General features: G+C 38.6%; 1 protein-coding gene across 4 annotated transcripts in view; it reads right to left on the bottom strand.

Moving 5' to 3' along the window:
- Positions 1 to 21,189, bottom strand: part of ECHDC1 (ethylmalonyl-CoA decarboxylase 1) — a 40,021-nt gene that overhangs the window by 4,291 nt on the left and 14,541 nt on the right. For all 4 annotated transcript variants that reach the window (XM_063151137.1, XM_063151139.1, XM_063151140.1 and 1 more), the window contains 2 exons: positions 17,858 to 17,910; positions 15,811 to 15,891 (listed from right to left, as the gene is read on the bottom strand). In XM_063151137.1, the coding sequence (XP_063007207.1) occupies positions 15,811 to 15,891; positions 17,858 to 17,910 (134 nt within the window). The remainder of the gene's footprint in view (positions 1 to 15,810; positions 15,892 to 17,857; positions 17,911 to 21,189) is intronic.

Below are 21,189 nucleotides of genomic sequence, written 5' to 3' on the forward strand. Positions count from 1 at the left end.
ACTCCACGGAGGGAGGCAGCTGGCATCACACAGTGCTGCAGCACCTGGTCCCCAGCTATGGCTGTGCCCTGACACGGCAGCCAGAACTGCAGGAGATTACTTTTATCTCCCCCACAAATACTTTGGCATCCTGCTCTCAAACCACCAATATTAATATAAATAACAAACAGAGCTTATGTCTTTGGGTCACAGTAAGTTCCTTCACCAAATCTGCTACTTTCTATACATTTCAGTTACGCCTATCTGCAAGGTGACTGAATCAACACAAAGTGGACACTTCTCCAAAAAGAAGAGTCAAAGGCCTTGGGATACAATTAAAAGACATCCATGATTTTATCATGCTGTACATAAAAGTTCCAGAAATAATAATAAATCTTCAAGTAGAACTACATATTTTGTAAAACATAGATGCAGGACACCCAGGCAGATAAAAAGTAATGTTTATGTTCAGCCACACTTTGGCACAGGGAGATGGGAAGTGGGGGTTATGGTCAGTTCATCAAGTGCTGCTTCTGCCACTGCTCAGAGAGAGGAGTCCTTCCTTTGCTCCAGGGTGGGGCCCCTCACACACAGAGAGTTCTCTGCAAACTTCTCCAGTGTGATTCACTCTTCCACATGATGCCGTTCTTCAAGAGCAGCCTGTTCCAGTGTGGGTCCACAAGTCCTACCAGAAAACCTGCTCCAGCATGGGCTCCTCTCTCCACAGGTGTACAGGTGCCTGCAGGACCCTGCTCCAGCATGAGCCTCTCACAGGTTCACAGCCCTCTCTTAGGGATTCACCTGCTCTGGTCTGGGTCTTCTCCAGGGGCTGCAGGTTGAGCTTTGCATCCCCATGGTCCTCCATGGGCTACAGGGGCACAGCTGCCTCACCATGGTCTGCAGGACATTCTCAGCTCTGGCACCTGAAGCATCTCCTTCCCTCTTCCTCCTCCTTCTGCACTGACCTTGGTGTCTGCAGGGCAGTTCCTCTGACGTGTTCTCACCCTGCTCTTCTCTGGCCCCCATTACAACTGTGCAGTAACTTTCCTCTCCTTTTCAGATATGCTATCACAGAGGCATTACTATCATTCCTGTTTGGCTCAGCCTTGGCCAGCAGCATGTCCATCTTGCAGCCAGCTGGCATTGGCTCTACCCAACATGGGGAAAGCTTCTGGCAGCTTCTCACAGAAGTTGTTACCTACAGCTACCCCTGTAGCCCCCCTGGTTTTTTGCTACCAAAACCAAAATATCACCCAAACCACATGCACAACTATTGCAGACACAGGAAAAGAGAGCTATTAAAGAAAAAAAAGGAAACTAGCAGGAAAATGGTAACAGAAGGAAGGTTATCAAGAGTCAAACACTTGTTTGAACCAGCAAAGAACAGAAGAACAAAGTTGATGTACAATGCTGCCATACTCTGCCCAACATGTATGCCTTTCTAATACACTCATCAATATGGCATCAGCTTAATTAACTCTTTTTAAATTAAGTAACAGCAGTGTTATGCTGACACATGGCCAAAAGAGCTTTTTAAAATACACACTGCTGGGGAGTGCAGGTTCAAGAGTTTGTTGAGAGGTCAGGTATGACATTATCTGCAGATGGTGTTTATCATACAAATTGAACTTCCTTTGCCAAGTGGACCTTAAAATTTAATGATCTTGCTGGCAAGTGGAGAAAAGCTCATGTGTAACTGGTTTATGATTTTGCAACTCTTCTTGGTGAGTGCTACTAGGACAATTCACAACTGCAGCAGCTCTCACATGCGTGCTGGACCTTAAGTGAGCAAGAAAGTCAGTCCACTGTCCACTTCCTTGTTTTCCAGTTGCACCTTCTCAACACTAAAAATACATCCCTGTCCCACCACTTCACAAGCAAATTGCACCTCAATCTCATTCCATTGTCCTCAGCATGCCAGGGCACAGACACAGCAGGTCCCAGTATTGATGGTGGTTCCTGAAGCAAGTGAATGGGACTCAGGCAGCAGTTACACAGGTACTATCTGAAATCTGATCTCATTTCTCTTGCTGAGGCACACAAAATCCAGGAAAAATAAAGTGCTGCTCTTACATACAAAGTGCTGCTGAACATATGGAGTGATGGTATGTTTTTAGTCAATTAAACTGTTACAGTACATTAAAACAAAGCAAGAGAGAGTTGTGATTGTTGAATTTGTAGCATCAGAGCAAGAAATAAACTACCTGTTCTTTTATCTGTACAGCAAAAGCCTTGATTTTGGATTAAACAGAAGTCCTTTATTTCAGGTTGGTTCAGTGCACCACATAAATCAAGTAATCTTTTCTAGGCTGCATTTTAAGCTTCTTAAATAGAAAAAAAAATAAAAGCAGCTTTAAAGTGAATGGCTGAAACGAAATAAATATTTGGATAAGGCAGAAGTGGGTAGTTGGATATAAAAGCAATTCCATAAGAGAGAAACATCACGTTTGCTGCAAATGCACCCAGATAATTCTGTAGCTTCAGTTCCTCGGCTCAGGCAGGGATACTAAGGGTTGATGCCACAGGCAAGTGGCAGCTCTGAAAGCTGGACCATAAGGAGCAACTAATTGGGACTGCAAACGCTGTCAGCCTGAGGTTTGGGCAAAGATAATCACAAAGATAAGCAGTCAAGCACTGTGGAACTTCACACTACTTTAAATAGTTCATGTAGCACATATCAAGGGGTTTGGAATCCTGCAAGCTCACTGCCTTCTCCCAGTTTTCTTTAGCATGTCATTTGGATTTGCAAGGTTTAACTTGTACCTGGTGCTCAATCCACCTCTGGTATCTGTATTCCAAATCTCAGAGTCAGAAAGATACACCAGATATCATGCACCTTCCCATTTAATATGTCCTATACCTGTTGTCCCCACCATGGAAAGACAGATATTAAAGCATGTGTAAGAAACTACAGAACTTCCTTAGCAAAAAGATACAAATTATTCAGGCATTATAAATGAATGCTCCTTGGCAATTGCTGCAAAACTAATCTCTACCTTCTCCAGAATGTTTAATAACAGAAGTAATTCCTGAGTACAACCTTGAAAACACAATCTGAATATGAACTACTGCCTTGATATTTTCATAAAGCCACAAAAAGCCTGAAATGACTAAAGGTAAGGCTACAGTCTGTGCCTGCAGAGACCTGACCTGGAAACCTAAACACCAAAAAGTTAATTACATAACAACATTGTGTTCTGATAGTGACATCTTGTCTTCTGTAAGCTTTGTTCAATATTCCAATACACAAGCCTTCCACAGTTATTACAGAAACTCCACAGTTACTACAGAAATTTAAAACAACAAATGTATGAAGCAGTCATCTTTGCAGGAAAAATAAATTTTGAAACAGCAAGGTACTGTGGGAAGAATATTCTGCAGAAGAAATATGCAGTACTACACTAAAATAATTTAGTCAGTCAGCAAAGTTGCTGATTAGCAGCTTCCAGTCCTTACTTCAGTTTTCATGACAGATATTTTTAGAATTAGACCCTTAAGAATAAGACAGCCTCCTCCAAAAACCAAGCTGGGACTAAATGATCCCTCTCTGCCTATCCAGTGGAGTGTCTCGGCAGCCTCTTTATCACTACACCATCAAATAATTACCTAGATACTCTGTGAGGGGATTATCTACACAAAATGGCTACAGATTTTTCTGGAAGTCATATTACTACACCCTCTCTTACCAAAAACCCACCCTAGTTCTCTAAAAATGTTAACAAGTGGATTAATCCTGAGAAGAGTTAGTAATTATTTCACTTATCTTTCAATCTCACTTGATTAATTAGATAGGTTTTAAAGAACCAAAAAGACACAGATTAAACATTTAATCAACAACTCCTTGCTAATTCTATTTAGCAGATTTTTGAACTGGAGCAATGCACTGAATATTGGCAAGCCATAACAGTTACATGCTTTCCCAACACAGCTTGCTAGTATTAATTCCCTCTGCATCTCTCCCATATCTTCTTTCTCACTGAGAGCTTCTCATGTTCCTGCCCTATGCAGAGAAATAATAAGGCAATTAGATATTGCAGCAGTTGCTACTTCAGACCTTCAACAGCACAAAGCGAGACTTCCAAAGTGAAAATGCTGTAAAATCAATGAAAGTATGGATTTGTATTACATAACTGTGGGGATGGTCTATGCAGACCACTATGGCATCATAAAAGCAAACCCTCCCAAATGTTTGCTCTTTTTGAAAATCCTTTAGTCACAGATATTCACTTGACAGATGACTAAATGGCAACTACTAAAGAACATAAAAATGAAGACAAAATAGTTTAAAGATAGTCTGGGGGAACTGCATGCCTTATGCTTATCTTAGATACAGTTGCTAAAAGATGCTCTGCAATTCCAAGTTTCAATAGGCAAAAAGAAGACTGTGCACACTAATAATCTTTCCTGTTTATCAGCTTTAATCCATAACCTTTTCTACAAGAAAGCAACGGAAAGAAGTAGGTCCTATTTTAACAAGCCCATCAGAAAGTCACCCCACTCGAATTCTTTCCCTTGATTTAAAAACACTCCACCAATTAAAATCACAAAACAGGATACCTTCTTTATTTGAGGTTTGAATAAATTAAAATGATCCCCAAGAAGCAAAACAACAAAAAATCCTATCAAGACTCCCAAGCACAGAGTGTTCCAGGCACACTAAATCACAGTGTCAAAGGAGTAGGCTTGATGCCATCCTAAGAAATTTCACTAACACAAAAGCTTGCTTTTCTCACAGCTCTTCTCAAATTGCTTTACAGAGACTATATGGACTTTTATTTATAGTTACTGAATTATTTTGTAACACTCTTAGTGCATCCATTTTCCCCCCACTTACCACAAAAGCTAAGAATCAAACTTTACATAAAGTAGCCCAGAAAAATCTCTCATGTCTCCCTAGCACATATTGCCTTTACCTTCTACCTTTCCTGTCCTCCAGTCAGACTTTCCAGGATCAGGGTAAAAAGGATCAGGGTAAAAATCAGATCAAGTAAATAGACTCCTAATTACAGAAGTATGTTTTTAAAATAAGAGTTAACATTCTTCTGAGTTGCCTGGGAAACCTGAGGGCACTTCCCAAAGGGCAGCAAGGGGACCTAAACAATGAGAATTGTATTCCTCAAAGGAGGCCTTAAAATAGCTATTTTTAATGTGACACTATCACGCTTTCTCACATCACCCAGAGCCAAATGAAATGCGGAAGAATGAATGACAAACTCACACTTTCATCTATAAGCCCAAAACATTTGGCTGATGATAAAGTTCTGAAAAGTGAGTCCTGAATCTAAAAAATGAAATATGTAGCAACAACAAGGGTTAGAGGGAGAGTTGGAACACTGAGACATCAGTGCAGAAATTACTAAATGGACATGAGTCATTTTAAGAGGAATGTGGTCTCTAGGAATAAACAGGAACTTAAAGTGTGGATAATCACCACCTATTGCCCAAATATTGGGATATTCAATGTAAGAGGAACCTCCAAAATCAACAAAGTCAACTCAAAAAGGCTTCAAGATTACCAATTTCAAAGGAAGCCATTCCAGGGAAGAAGCACAAAAATAATACTGTTACTAGAAAAAGATCCTTGGATAACCAATAATAGGCAGACACAGAGAACTGCATGTCCCCAAAAAAAGAGCATCTCATGAGAAGCAAAGTCTGCATTGAGAAAAATCAAGAAAAGGCCTACCAGCAGCATGAAGGAGCTCAGAAAGGCAGCAGAGAAGACCCTCTGGGAGAGTGCCCTGGCAAGACCCAGATTAAAACTGGTCTAGACATGATTGTGTAAGAACAACCAGAGAAGTAAAATAGGGTCTATTTCTTAAACACTTCCCTGATCTAAGGAGAAGGGCTAAAAAAGGGCCAGAAAGATCATTAGTTTGAGAGAGGGATAATAAAAAGAATGAAACACAGGGAAAGACTGCTGCTAATACCCTGCCAGGCGAGTAGCACACTCTCAATCAAGACAAGGTAGGTAAGGTCCCCCCAAAGTCTCCTGCAGGTCATGTCTGCTGTCACACCAGCTGCCATCCACACAGACTTTCAGTCTCATTCTGGACCAAATCTCCCAGGAGTCAGTTACAGATGGAGGCTCACACAGCAGACCTTGATTAGGGGGTTTCAATCGAATTTGTTACCTCAGGCTTGACACTTTCTCACCCATGGCTTCACAGAAGCCAGAGAGAAAAAAGCATGCTATGAAAAGCCACATTTCTTCTAAAAGGGATAAATGAAGCTGGGTATTGGAAACCGTAGAAAGACATTTTCTGCAGCAGGAATGAAAAATTGAATTAGACAGCAGATCACAAGGCAAGAAATAAGGGCACAAAAAAAGCATGACTGATTAAACTCCACTAGCAGTATTAAAGGAAGTAGGATGAGCTTTTTTATTTTGTTTTCTCCTTCCCAGTCATTTTTCAATAAACTGACAGGAAAGAAAATTATTTGGCCAAACCACAAAGTGAATCTGCCTCATTTTCTAGGATGACACTTCTTTAGGCTACCATGCAATGCCCACATCCCCACCACGGTGCTGGGGATGGGCAGCATCTTGCAGGAGGACTTGGTGGAGATGGGGATAGGGCTGGCCAGAGGGCTCATGCAGCCAGGCCCTGTGTGCTGCACACACACATTGGGTGGCCCCTTCTCAATCTGCAGTGTGACATAAAAGCTGTGTGGGCCAAACATCAATCCCTGCTTCCATCTTGTGCCTAAGCATCCAAGTGAGCTGAGTAGTTTCAGAAAACAGCAGAAAAAGTAAATTAAAAGGTCTTAGGCAGGAGAGACAAACCTTTACAATTACACAGACAGCAATAAAGACTGCCCTGTCCACAGGTGCTGCCTTGGACCTGGTAAACACCCGCTGTGTGCACACTGGCGAGGAGCAGCATGGTTTGACAAAGGCTTGTTGAACACACACAGGGCTCAGATCACAATTTAAGAACACATAGAGCCTAGAGAATAAAGCAGATAGTTACACTGGGGAGCTCTAATTCCCCTGAAGTGTGCAGTATAAACTCTAAAAATGGCATGAATCACCCAGAGCCATAAAGTTGGACTGATGTCCCATCACTCAAGAGGCAGTGCCTGGATCCTCCTTACTACCTGCAGATGACAACAGCAATCCATGGGCTACTGCGCTATTTCTCCTCCCCTGCTAATGACCAATATCTTATTAACACTCTCCCAGTTATGACTACATTTGAATTACCCTGGTGTCAGTGGGTCCCAGGCACCTCAGTTACCATACAATTATTTTCAGAGCAATTTTCATCTTGTCATAGCAGTTGGGCCTTACCCATGAAGCAGGTTTAAGCTATTCCTTAGAGGCTGCCAAAGCCTCTGTACACAAGCAAGTGAATGCCAAAATAATGCTCACAGAAATATTACTCATGCTAGAAATCTGAAATGTTACATGAGTCTTTCCTTCCTAAAAAAGAAACTAGAGCTATTTGGATTCTGTTCAAGCAAACATTTTCAACAACAGATATGCCTTTTAGACTAAAGTAAAAATTTCTGTCAGGAAAGATCCAGTGATATTTTACCAGATTCTCTGATGAAAAAGACCACCTGGAGGCAAGGTGCTTGATTATAAATTTTTAGTCAAATTTAAATGACAGTATTCCTCTAGAAATTAAAAAAGTGGAGCTTTTTTCAAAGAGGAAATATTATTTTTTAAAATTATGTGCACACTTTCATGTAGCATATGCAAACCAGGTTTATAACTTTGGCTTCCTACATCTTTATTTTCATCATGTATGTTTAAAAACACCGTAGAATGCCGAACAAAATTCTCCCAGACCAAATTCAGGAGTCTCTTAAGGCAGGAACATTTCAATCACGTTTTCTGCTAATCTCTACTGCTGATACACAAAGGGGAGGAGGGGCTTCCCAACAGTGGCTGAGCTTGGCATCTAAAACATCAAAAAACACAAGGAACACCTCAGCTGCCTGAATTCAGCTGACTGGAAAGGAACAGCATTTCTTGACATCAATCATGAGAGATGCAATATTCAAGTTGTTCTAATACTTTATGATGGATTTGATGTATCAGGTTTCTGCAACTCACAGCACTAAAGAACTTAAAATACAACGTAACATCACACTAGCAACCCTTCACAAGACACAGGGTAACAAGACACGCTTTGAAATTCAGCTGTCTCTGCACACAGTGCTACCAATGCTGCATTTGCACTTCCTACACAATTTCTGACTAAAGCAAAGAGAGATCACATACTTAGTTGAAATCACTGGTGATTCAATTATAATGGAATGTTGCCACTTTGTCAGGATACCATGTTAATTTCAAACTAAAAAATACTGACTGTCATGGTTTGGGTTTTTTAAATTATCACAGTCACTGTGACCTAAGTTTTCCAGATATGATAAATGTCTTCAGAGATTTGTTTGGGAGGGAGGGGAAGAGTGCAATGATATAACTCAAAAAGGCATAAATGAGATAGATAATTTATTGATGCAGGAACCTGCTGCTTCTCCTCTTTACTTTTTAATATAGAGTATTAATTATACTGATGGGGATCTCAAACCAACTTCAGATCACTAATGTCATGTTCAGACTACCTGGACTAGAAGCAGGCACATTTTCAGCAAACCGTAACAGATCCCACAAATATGCCTAAGAGTGTGACCAGTTATTGCCAAAAGTATAATTTCCCCTACTATGCTTTTATTTACAATTATTGTCTCTTTCACACATATGCAAATCCATACTAATTTAAATTATTGGGGTTTCCCCAGTCTATATATTTGCTTTTTGTTTATGAATATGAATCATCAGAACACAAAATAGGACTGGAATATAACACCTAATAACAGACCATGGGCACAGCAGAAGTTCTTATGCACACAACTTTAAGCAAAATAAGAATCTATTTACCATAAGAATTTACTATTTGATTTATTCTTACTGAGACCACCAAGTCACAACAGAGTAATTAATTTCTTACTGACTACAGAATCCAGGAAGTAGGAAGCTGAAGCCACCAAGGTTAACAAGTTCAAGCAGTTTACAGACTTGTTTCATACAATTTTGCATAAATCTGGAAGGAAGAGGAACAGCCTGCAGGGCTCCAAGTCTTCACTAAGAGCTTGGGTTGCTTTGGATCAGAGACAAAAATAAAACCGGAGGCTAAAGAGGAAGACTGGAAATCACAATTTGGAAGGCAATGTTTATAGTAAAAGTAGGTTGAGATCCACACAACACCTGCTTACACCCAGGGAAATGGAGTTATTTTGGGAACATGGGTCATTCCAATGCACAGTAACCCTGATGTGGATGATTACCCTTCAGAGATCTACAAGGTTAACTATACTGCTCCTTGGAGTGATACAGAGAGGAAGAGTTCTTTCTTGTAGTCCTTCAGTAGCACATGACAGGGCTGAAATATGAAAGAGCTAACAAGGACTCAGGAAGACATTCTCTGGAAGCTGCAAAATTAGACGCTTGAAAGCTGTGGCTTCAAGGGAAACTGAGGGTATTTAACATCTCCCTCGAGCCAAAAGGAGTAGATTGTATTCTCACCCCCTACGGTTCTTTGCATCTCCTAGAAACTTAACTCCTCCCTTACACTGGCTCCAGCCAATATTATATGACCTTACAAGTCACTCTAGTTAACCGTAAAAACAGAAAAATCCAGGCTCCCTGTTGCTTTTCAGTGAGATAATTGACTCATACAGGCATCTTCACTGGTGCTTGGCAAACCAGAGGTAAGAAGTGAGCTGAGAATATGTGACAGGGACACCCCCCTCCCTTATCCAAGGAAGCTGTTCAGACACTCTGTCCTCATGAAGCCACAGCTCAGTATAACCTCATCTCAAAACCAACAGACTGGAATATATAAGTGCTTCTCACACTTTATATTATCAAATTTGTGGAGCTATCTGATAATATATATGTGTGTGTGTGTGTGTGTGTATGTGTGTATATATATATATATATATATATATGTATGTATATATATGTGTGTGTGCATATATATATATATATATATGTATGTGTGTATATATATATATATATATATATATATATATATATATATATATATATATATATATAAATAGTAGTGAAGATCAGAAATTATGCATCAAACTCAAAAACCACAAAGGCCAGCCTATCCAAACTGGGAATTAGTCATTTTGCAGATGAAAGCGGGATGGACAATTCCAGTGCATTTATAATCTTTTCCTCAAATTCTTTGAAACTTAAATACTTCTCTATGGTGAATTAACAGCTCAAGGTATCAGCAAGTATCAGAATGGGTCTAGACCTGTATTCTCTAAAATCTGCCTTACCTAAGTTTTCCATTATCTGGACTATCTCTGTTTATAATCATGCAGCACATTTTATCAGCTGCAGACAGGACTGTTCAACAGAAAGGATGTAAGATTGCATGGTACAAGTGGTCTAAAAACATAGACACATGCTGATAAGAAAAAATTCACTTACCCAGGATAAGATAGTTTTATCTCCCAAGGGCAAAAAAAAAAGACAACAAACCAAACACAAAACAAATTTAAAAACCTAGAATGAAGTAAATCCCTGCAAAAAGACAACTTCAGAAAGAAAGCATCAACTCAAATTCATGCTTTGCTGATGTTATTTAAATTTCTACTAAAATCAAACAGTGGTAAATTTGAATTGTAGACTACATCTACAAATTCTCTTCCTGAAAGAATGTAAACACACAAAATTCAATCCCAAATGAAAACTGGTAAAAGACCCCCAATAGCAGCCCATAAATACAAGGCAAATAACACAAGATCTTGAGCCCATTTCTGGCAGTGCTTACTTAACCAGATGTCAAATGTACCATGTCAAAAATAAGAACAGCCTTCTTAAAGGCAGGCAATGTGAGACTTTTAAAATCATAAGCAGAAACTTGTAGTAACAAACCCCCAGGGCTCTAAAAATGGGAAGTGATGTAGGACTGCATTGGAATTCTAAAATAGCCAACTGATTTGCAGGAGATTTTAAATATACACACACACACACACACATATATATATATACACACACATATACATATGAGACCAAAATGTATACAGTTTAGAAAAGTGATCTATGCCACACAGCAAGCACTTGAAGCTGTGAAAATGTGGTGTCCCACCCTTAAGGAGAAGGGAGAACCCAAGATTCGTAGACATTTGTGGTTGAAAGGAATGGCAAAAGTCAGAGGTTCTACAAAAGCTTATAGAGTTTTGTTAATAATTTACACACTTAGCAAGGACATTGTTATTCAAGTCCCTAACCTCCCAGCATGAGCCCACAGCACTGGGTTTTGGATAAGGGGTAGGGTGAAAGGGAAGAAAGAGAGAGACATGAATTAAAGAGTGTGAGAGAGAAAGAAAGGAAGAAAGAGAATTAGAGAGATCACCTGTTCTAGCCCCAGCACTGATCCAGCTGGAGTATCCAGGGTCCTGGGCTGCACACATGCCCAGGCTTTGTGGGGAATACCTTTTCATAGATATGTTTACCCTGTTCTGGAGGTAAGCTTCTCACTTTCTATGCAAATTAGTTATGCACAGTTCCTTCTTCTCCATCTTTCTGGAAATAGGTGGAGGCTTGAAGGGTCTTTGATGGTCATAATCTATAGTGCATGTCCATTTCTCAATCTCATTGCTGCACTTGCCCTGTACTGTGTTGTGCTTTTTCTGTTGTGTCAGAACAAGGACATCTGTCCCAGAAAAGTGTTGCTCTACCTCCATATGGGCCCGTACTCCACCCACATCCTGTTCTTTCTCATAGTATGTTATTACCAACAATTCTTGGTTGGTTCTATGGATATCCAGCTATCAGTTTTTGAACCACAAACATTTTAGTCCCTTATCTTTTAGGCTTCCACAAAGAACCCACTCAGATTTGGCTACTGACTCTTCTCTGATGATGTGTAGCAATGTTACAGTCATATGAATGAAAAGTGCTTTGTCAGCCTGGACTCTGCAATAATTCATGAATATGTGAACCCCATGTTGCTACATCCTATCAGGCTCTACCCAATAAAAAATGCTACTATGTCCTGAAGCACCCTTATTTCAAACAGAGGCATCTTGTGCACCTAAATGTTCCTCCTGATAAAATTAAAGCCCAAATCCTTGTACAGAGTAAAAGATTTCCAAAGAAGCTCATGTGCTGTGCTCTGATGTTCTGAAACCTATTTTTGAAAAAGTATACTGCAGAAAACTAAAGTCTTTACAGCTTCCTCCACTTCTCCTTTTTGAAAGGTGAAACAACTGAAAAGTTGGTCATAGTGTAGCTACATCTATGCAGAGACTAATTATTTTCTGTTACTTTAACTTCCTATATGTTGCATTTAATGCTCTAAATACAACTTGTAGAATCAAATAAACATAAATTATCACAGGAACACACACACCAAAAGCTATTTAATAACATTTCATTTCATCTCTTACTAAGTGTTTCACGGAACATATTTAACACCTTAAAATGTAATACTAAGCATGCCTACATATTTCACAGAAATACAGAAAACACGCTGCTAAAATGAAAGAAGGCCAATTTGATTAATGCAATATTATTAGCATAAGCTAATAGTTAGCTCAGCACTTATAACAGTAATGAAACTGGCCCTTTGCAATTTAACTGTGCAACATCAACTACAGCTGAAGAAACTATAGTTCATGAATTTATTTTCTAAAGAAGAAAAGGAAATCACTGCTGTCCCCATCTACAAGCCCATTCTGAGATCAATGATATGAGAAATGGGCAGTTTTCCATCTCTGCACTCTCAACCTCTGCCTCAAGACACCAACTTTTAAATTTGATTTACATGGCAGGGACACAGACACACATCTACTTGGACTGCAGCAGCATTAGAGAGGAAAAAGGAGGTAGGGGGAAAGAGACTCTGTGTTTCAGAAGCACTCAGATACAATGGAAGTCCATTTGCCAGGAGAGGTAGGACCAAATTTTTGTGTGTAGAAGACCTACACAGACATTGCCCCAGTGAGATTTCTCAAAGGCATCAACATGCAATAGAAGACAAGACAGCTCAGAATTCAAAGTTAGTTATTCTGGCTATTATCTGGTGGTGCATTGCAGTGACTGCACTCAGAGATTATTGTGATCTCCTAATTGCACAAATAGATTCATTATTGTCTCTTGCCTGTATATCTCAGCTTATTGTCCAACAATCCAAGACCATTCCTGTTTTCCTGTCTGAAGTCCTCAACCAATCCTGCCAAATCTGCTCTCCTTGCCTTCACACATTGTGTAAGCACAAGACACATTTCAAGTTTCTGCATAAAGGAATCCAAAGCAGATACCTCAATTATTTGTGAAATTCCATCAGTAAATCCAACATCACATTCACTTCTGCACCTCACTGAAATGGCTGCAGAGTCATGCAGAGCTATAAAATACATTAATATCTGGCAGCAGAAAACACAAGCCACCTTCATGTGCTCAACTATGGCACATTGAAAAAAGTCAGTATTTCTTGAAAATATTACTAAAATGCTTAGCTGTCTGAGCAAGTTTCATTCTTGCACCCTTCTACATTACCCAGTTTTGCAGTAATAATTGAGATGAATAATTCTAGTGTCAGAAGCTTTATCTTTCCAATTTTCATACCAGAAAAAGTCTGAAAGGAAATTAATTACCTTGCCCTTGTCTGGACTGGTCTGATTTTTTTTCCTCCAGTAACACATTTATGATCTTTATAAGGACACTACTTTTCTGGAGAGCCATACTGCAGCAACACATAAAACAGCTAAGACTGAAGATGATGTTTGGAGAAGACATCTTCCTCCAGATTAAAGGTGGACTAACCTCAGATGCTTTCACTTTTTATCACTGTCCTTATTTCAGCAATAAACATGCCGAAGTTCACACAAGCCCCAATTAAATTGAAAAAGAGCCAGCTTAAAACAGAGTGAGACAATTAGCCACAAGAACCGCTACAGGAAGAATGTATCAATAATATCTTAAACCACCTCAGCTATCTTAAAATTGGACTTGTCCACACCTCTACTTTAGTAGAGATACATATCATGCTGCCAGACCACATCTCAGAGGAGGTACCTTGATCATTTTGGTTCAAGTGAGTTGCTCAAACTATATCAGTATAGTTAATGTAGCACAAAGTGAAAGAGATAAAAATAAGAAAATATTTCAGGCCAAAACCAAGCAGTTTGGTAGTTTAAACAGAGACTGTGAAAAACAGAACTGTATTTGAAAATCTAGAATTAAAAGCAACCACAACATTTTGTTTTTTAAAAATAAAACGTTCAAACTGATTATTCAATGAAGAAAACAAATCTCTGATTTCTGTCTTATGTTCATCTTTTGTCATCTAGTGACTGTGGACAGAATACCTATTCCACTAATACCTACTTACAGTCCTCAAAAAAACCCTGGAATTTTGTCCACCAGTATCAAATTCTCAGATTCAAGAGCAATAACAGCACAGAGTATGTTTCTCTGTCTTGTTGCTGTTATTAATTAAGTCCCATTTGCTGCTCCTGAATGGCAGTTATTTAGTTGCACTGGATGGGTGTGTAGAAACTAATGGAAGATGGATCAACAGCTGTAGTTATTATGAAAATTATGGCACTGCATGAGAGGAATTGCAGCTGCTCAATTCATGCAAATAAGAGCTACTTGATAATGCCTATAATTACACAGCATGTCAAAACAGCATAGCTGGAGTGTAAGTAGAGAGAACGTATTTTAAAAAGCCAAAAGATTTCCATTTCATTATATTCCCATTCCCTAAACGCCTATTTAGAGATAACAAGAAACACTTTCTGTCGACAGGCTCACAGATACAGAAAGGTCTGCTGAGTCTCCCAGGTGCATTCTCCTGCCAGCACTGCAGCTGTCAAACACAGAGCCTCTCTGCTATTTGTAACACAGTCTGGACCCACATCACAGCTGGGGCTTCAGCTCACTGTGTGCTGAGCAGAGATGAAGAAAGATCCAGCCACATCTACTTTCAAAGCAAAGGAAGATTGCTTCCAAGTGGCTCAGACAATGCAGATACCATCTCCTCTATCCAAAGCCTGGTCTTGATACCTGGAACAGCACTGTAATATTCTAGTTTACTTTACTTTTGAGTGTGCCTTCTTTCAGTTGTTTGGGGCAATTCTTTTCCCACTAAGGCCCTCTTCAAAAGCACATTTCCTTTTCTTAGATGAAAACCTCACTAAAAGCTTCTCATTTTCAGAGATGCTGCCCACTGTGCTTATCCTGCTACATCTGTAGGCTGTGTACACATTAGCAATGGTTTATACAAAGTGACATTTTATTACTTTAGTGTCTTCCCATTCCTGTTCTGCCTGTTTAATTAAAGCCCTCCTTTTTTTGCCAGTTGTTTTGTGCTAGCAAATCCCTGCACCTGCATGTAAAAAAAAACAGGGATGAAACCTCATTTGTTTTACTCTGCACCTCAAATTCTTGTTTAAACAGCTGTGCAGCACAAAATTACATTACAAATAATAAACACAGAACAAGAAAAACAAGAGTAATGAAGATATTTATTTATTTTTATTTATGACATTCACAAAAAGCAACATGGGGAGATAGACAATTTTGCAAGCCTCCTACCTCTCATTCAGGGGTGAGTTGGACCCACTTGGTGTGTAAAACAGTCAGTTGCTATAGAACCTTACTGCTCTTGTTTTGTGCAGTGATTCAAACCACATAGCCTGGGAGAAACCACAACTTTTCCTGTGAAGTCTGATGATAAAATCTTGTTGCAAATGCCTTGGAACCCAGGAAGGTTACTCCTGGTAGAAGTGCTACCTCATGGTACAGTCATTAAATCACTGACCCAACATAACACTTGTCAGCCTTACCTGAAATCACATGCTGTGGTAAGTTCTGCTCCTCCTCCAAAAGCTTTTCCTTGAACTAGTGCAACACTGATCAAAGGCAACCTGCGCAAGAGACTTCATTAAGCAAAATTCATGCTTTTAGCCTTTCAGAAATTAAAAAAACAATTCAACCAAACCATTTATATAGTGAAAGTTGAGAAAAATATACTGTTCCAATTTAATCAAATAACTACATCTTTGTGGGCAATTGGCACAACACCAATTCCACTTATGTCAAAATTACAATTGCATAATTGATACAGAATCCCAGAATGAAACAGCAACACAGATATTTTAAATGGAATCAAAATAAAGATCACGTACTGAAAAACACATGTTATGAAAAATACCTGCTATAGAATATATCTAAAAAAGACTACCTGTGAGGAGTGACAGGATAGCAACACAAGATTCTACTCTAAGCCACTGCACCACAGAAAGCAGCAGAAAGAGACACAAAGAACTGAAGGGCTGAGTTATCTAAAATTAATGAGATTTACCATGACAGCTTCAGCAGCTTCTTCAAACAGAGTGCTACTATCTCAGTCATCAACAAAACTTTTTTTGCAGACAAAACCTTTTGAGGAAAGCAGCAATCTTTTACCTTTGTTGGTGTTGTATTTAATCATGTTCAAGGTATTTAATCATGTTCAAGGTAATTCAAAGGACAGAGGGAAGAAAAAGTTTCCTCACTGCTGATGTGAAATGAATACTAATGAACAGTGACTTAGGATAAGGCAAGTTCCTTAAGAAATGAAGGTAGCTGGTTAGTCACAGAATTTGCACATTAATACAGCTGTTTCATCTTTTACTGTGAAGAGACATTTAGCTTTTTGAGCAGTTTACAAACCACATTCAGAAGTCAGCATCCTAATCATAACCACGTTTGGTTTTAGTTCTCCTTCAACAGAAGCATCAACGCTTTCTGACAGCCCAAGTTCCTTTACAAGCTGCAGCACAGTTCATACAATACATGGCACAAGAGAACCCCCTGGAAGAGGGCAATGTCATTTTTCCTGTGCTTTACGAGAAAGCAGAAGATGTGGGTCCAAGATGGCCACATCCACACTCTAATCCTTTTGAGGCACCTCTCTCAGGATCAGTCAGCCTCAGCTCTGAGGGAGACTAATCCTATCTACAACAGATGTCCCCAGACAGCAGCTCAGTGCTCCCCCTGAACCATGGCTTAAAGACACACTAAGTCTACACACCTGAGGTGGGGACTTAATCTTCACACATCTTCCTCCTCTTAGCTTTGCCCCATCAATTTCGATTATATGGAGACAAGCTTATGCAAATGGCTTCCAATCCTGAGGATTCCTTACAGTACTACTAATGTAAATTTCCAATCTCCTGGGTAATTTTACAGAAAAAATGTTAATTCATAACATTTTCTCATATAGATTATTTGAAAACAATGAATATTTGAAAACAAAGAATATTCATCTTCAAAGAGCTCTAAGCAGAAAAACATAGACTCTAACACAAATGGATTTAACAGAAACGTGACTTCTAAAGGGAAGCTAAGTCTAAAGGAAAGGGTGTTGCTTTCAGAATTACCAGATGGTAGAACTGACACACTCCTCTTGTGAAGTGGGAAGATTAAATAAATATATCAAATAAATGTTACCTATGTAGGCTGCATAACCTGTTACTGCTTGTTATTTAAGACCTACCAATTTCCAATGAGTTAGAGAGGCTGAGTTTCAGAAAATCTGAAGTCTTAGATTTCCTTAATTCTTCATATCTCCTAGCTCTACACATATAAGCCTGGGTTTTTTTTTTTTTTTCCTGTTCCAATCTCTGGAAAGTGTAATAGTTGCAAAATGTTAAGGTCTAATTTAAATCCATAAATACCTACCTGATTAACATGTGTGAATACAAGGTCTGGGATTCAAAATTACATATATAACATACATATTTACATACATACATACATATTTATCTTTAAGCATCTCATTAAAGAATTAGCCAAAATACATTCTGATACTTATAATTACTTCATAGATGGGTAAATAAAATATATTACCTCATAAGCCTGGTTAAGGTGTTTTGCATAAACATGCACATATTCATCCCATCCTACAAAGAATAGGAAATTAAAAAATGTTACGTGATCTTAATGTGAAGCAATTAAACACACAGACAAAGTAAAGAGGAGTAAGAATTCTTTATATTTACTTCAGCTGGGTTTTGTCTCTGGTTCATGTTGCCCAAATTCTAGCCCAACCCTGCTATGCACAAATAGAAAACCTAGTATAAATCAGGTTAAAAAACAAATCAGAACTCAATTGACTTATATAAATTTCAGTTAAAATTAAGCAACTGTTAAAGTAATTGCAATACTGAATTTCTATGTTGTGAAACTTTTGTGTTTCCTCTTAATTTCCTCTTCTCACTTCAAGTTGAAAACACATAAATCTGAGTTTTTAAATTCTGTACAAAGCCACAGTATGCTACATACTTTTCACTGTCCCAAATCCATAAAGTTTTAGATAAGATACAATTTACCAATTTAATTTTTTATTGTTTGGGCCAAAAGCATTTCAGCTAAAAAAAAGGAAACTAAAACCACCAAACCACAAAACAAATTAAAAACCAAACCAGAAAGATTCTTCTTATGTCTCACATCCTTTATGTTTTACACTTCCTTGCAATCAACAGTGAAAAAAATACAATCATTTACTTCTCATCTAGTACAAGAACTAAAGGGCTCCAAATAAAAAACATTCAAAACAAATATTTATTCTTACAACGTGTAGTTAAAATGTGGAACACTTGACAGCACCCTCTACATGATTTCAAGAACAACTACATAAACTCACAACAGGAACATCAACAAATGGTTATTACATAGAAGGCAACACCTCTAGCTCTAGAAGTCTTAGTCACAAGTTGCTGGGAGATAAGAAAATATTTTGAGACAAAATCATTATCTATCTGCCGTCCCTGTTATTATCCTCTTTTTCAGACATCTAGAATTAATCAGGAACTTGACAAGTAACTGAGATACATAATCTAGAACCACCATGTTCATATACACACTGAACTGAACAACACATATTATTTATCCCAGATAAGAGGAAAACATTATGCTTGGACACCGCAGAAATAAAAAAACAGTAGGTAAAAATTTCAGCACAACTTTCAGATAATAAAGAAAAAAAATCCAAACAAACCAAACCAAACATCTCTTTATCAGAATAATTTCTAAAACACAGTTTTGCAAAAGGTGGCAATTTAGAGAACCTGCCTGAATTAAAAGCCTCTGACTCAGGGAAAGAAAATATATGCAGTAAGTCTTCAGTACATCTTTGGAATAGAACTTTGAAATAACAGGAGGTCAATTGCAGGTGATTTACTGTCCATTTAGTCGTGTATTCCCAAGAGCTACTCTGCCCAAAGCCAACCAGCATTATGATGTTTAGGTGCACATCTCTGGCAGATGTGAGTGCCATGACAATTGTTACACAAGAACCAGTGTATTTAGTTTTACTGCACTATAGGACTGCTTGAAAATTTTAGCAGCTGATGATTTATGAAAAGGCTTTTACTTATCACTGTAGCCATCTCCTACACCCCTAAAGAACAGTTGCAATATTTCCATTCCAAATAAAAGAACACCCAAACCCTTTGTGATAGCTGCCTTAGTAGCTAAGTTCAAATCCCACACAAACATCCAAGGTACCAGTTCTCAGCTAAAGACTTGCACAATTCCCATATTACAACTGTCAGGATGAAGTTGCACAAAAGCTCTTCAGAGAACACAATTTTTCACTTCATCACAGCAGAATCCTTGCATTCAAACTAGCCTTCTTAACTCATGACAAAATCCAAAATGGTAATTAAAGATTAATTCCAGAACAGACAAACTTGAAAAATGCATTTATGTCTGAGCAGACAAAAATTAAGTCTTCATTCTCTCAGGTGGTAGAGAGATTACTGTGTATCCCATGGAAAAAATGACAGCACAGAAAACACTCCTTAAAAAAAAAAAAAAAAACAAACCAAGAAAAAAAAAAGCAATTGCTTGAGTCCCAGCAAATAAACCCTTCAAACGCTCATGACAAGAAAAATAAGGCTAGTATTCAGATAAAATTCTCTGACTAAGAGGTGTTCACTGCACTCTAGTAGAATAATTATATTTGCAGCTCTAATGCTGTCCTTGAAATAAGAAGATATCTAACTAGCGGAAAGGGAGGTAAAATGCAGTAAAATGCATTACATATGGAAGAAAAGGATTAATAGCTTGGTGTGGGCCTAGGAGAGGCAGGGAAGGAGAAAGTCACCTTCATAAGTAGAAAACTGCAATGCTAACTCTTATTGCTGCAAGAGATTTGAATCCATTTGCACTACAGACAGAACATAATTTACATATTATCTCCAATTGTTCTAAAGTCCTCCCTCCACAGCTTATGTTTGGGAATCTCTGTCCTAGGGCTTCTAGACAGGGACAAGGAAAGCAGAATTATCCTTTGTGCTTCTTCTTCTGAGCTGTTGCTCTAAGAGCTATTCTTGCTTTTCAGCTAGGCAACTTTTCAAGTCTCACTCCAGAATGAGGGTCTTGCTCTGGGAACAGCTTACAAAGCCTTATAAAGGCAGAAGGAAAAAATATTTTTTATTTAAATTCCATTATTCATTTACCTTTTGTGATTTGGTGATGTAATGTTAGCACTCAGAAAAGAAAAACAGGCAGGGGACCTAGGTTTGCTTCAGAGTTAGGAGCAATTGAACATGGGAGAAGAAGGTGGACAAAGAAAGAGGAAAGGAACGAAGTGGGAGAGGAGGACAAAGTGCCACTAGGGGGCACGAAAATCCTTCAGCATTCTTGGCCATTATTCTGCCGATTCTGCACCACAGGGAAAAGCAAACTGTACCTAAAATTATGAAAAATACAGTCCTCCCTCAAGCAACCGGTTGGATAAAATTAAAGTGTTTTCTGCAATTACTAAAAGATATGGGCTAAAGCAGCCTTGGAAAAAATTGTAAAGGACAGCTCAGTTGTTGGAGCATGGTGCTAATAATGACAGGTTGTGGGTTCAATCCGTTGACTTAAAAATTGGACTTGATCATCCCTGTGGGTCCCTTCCAACTCGGAATATTCTGTGATACTGTGAAAGACATACCAGTTCAGGCGTGAAGCTATTGACCTTTTTGTTTTCGATTTTGCCTTGAAGATGCCTATGGACAGAAAACTTAACCTGAAACCAGACAAACACTCTCATCTGCATGAAGTTAGAGAGAAGAGTTCTGTAAGATTGAAGAACAGCAAATGCTATTCCATATTCTAGTAAAGCTTTATTAAATAAAAGGCTATTAAATCCCACCAAACAGATGCTTTAGGAGCTACTATAAAGAAAC

Source organism: Melospiza melodia, chromosome 3 (genome assembly GCF_035770615.1).
Source record: "Melospiza melodia melodia isolate bMelMel2 chromosome 3, bMelMel2.pri, whole genome shotgun sequence".
NCBI classification, from domain to species: Eukaryota; Metazoa; Chordata; class Aves; order Passeriformes; family Passerellidae; genus Melospiza; species Melospiza melodia.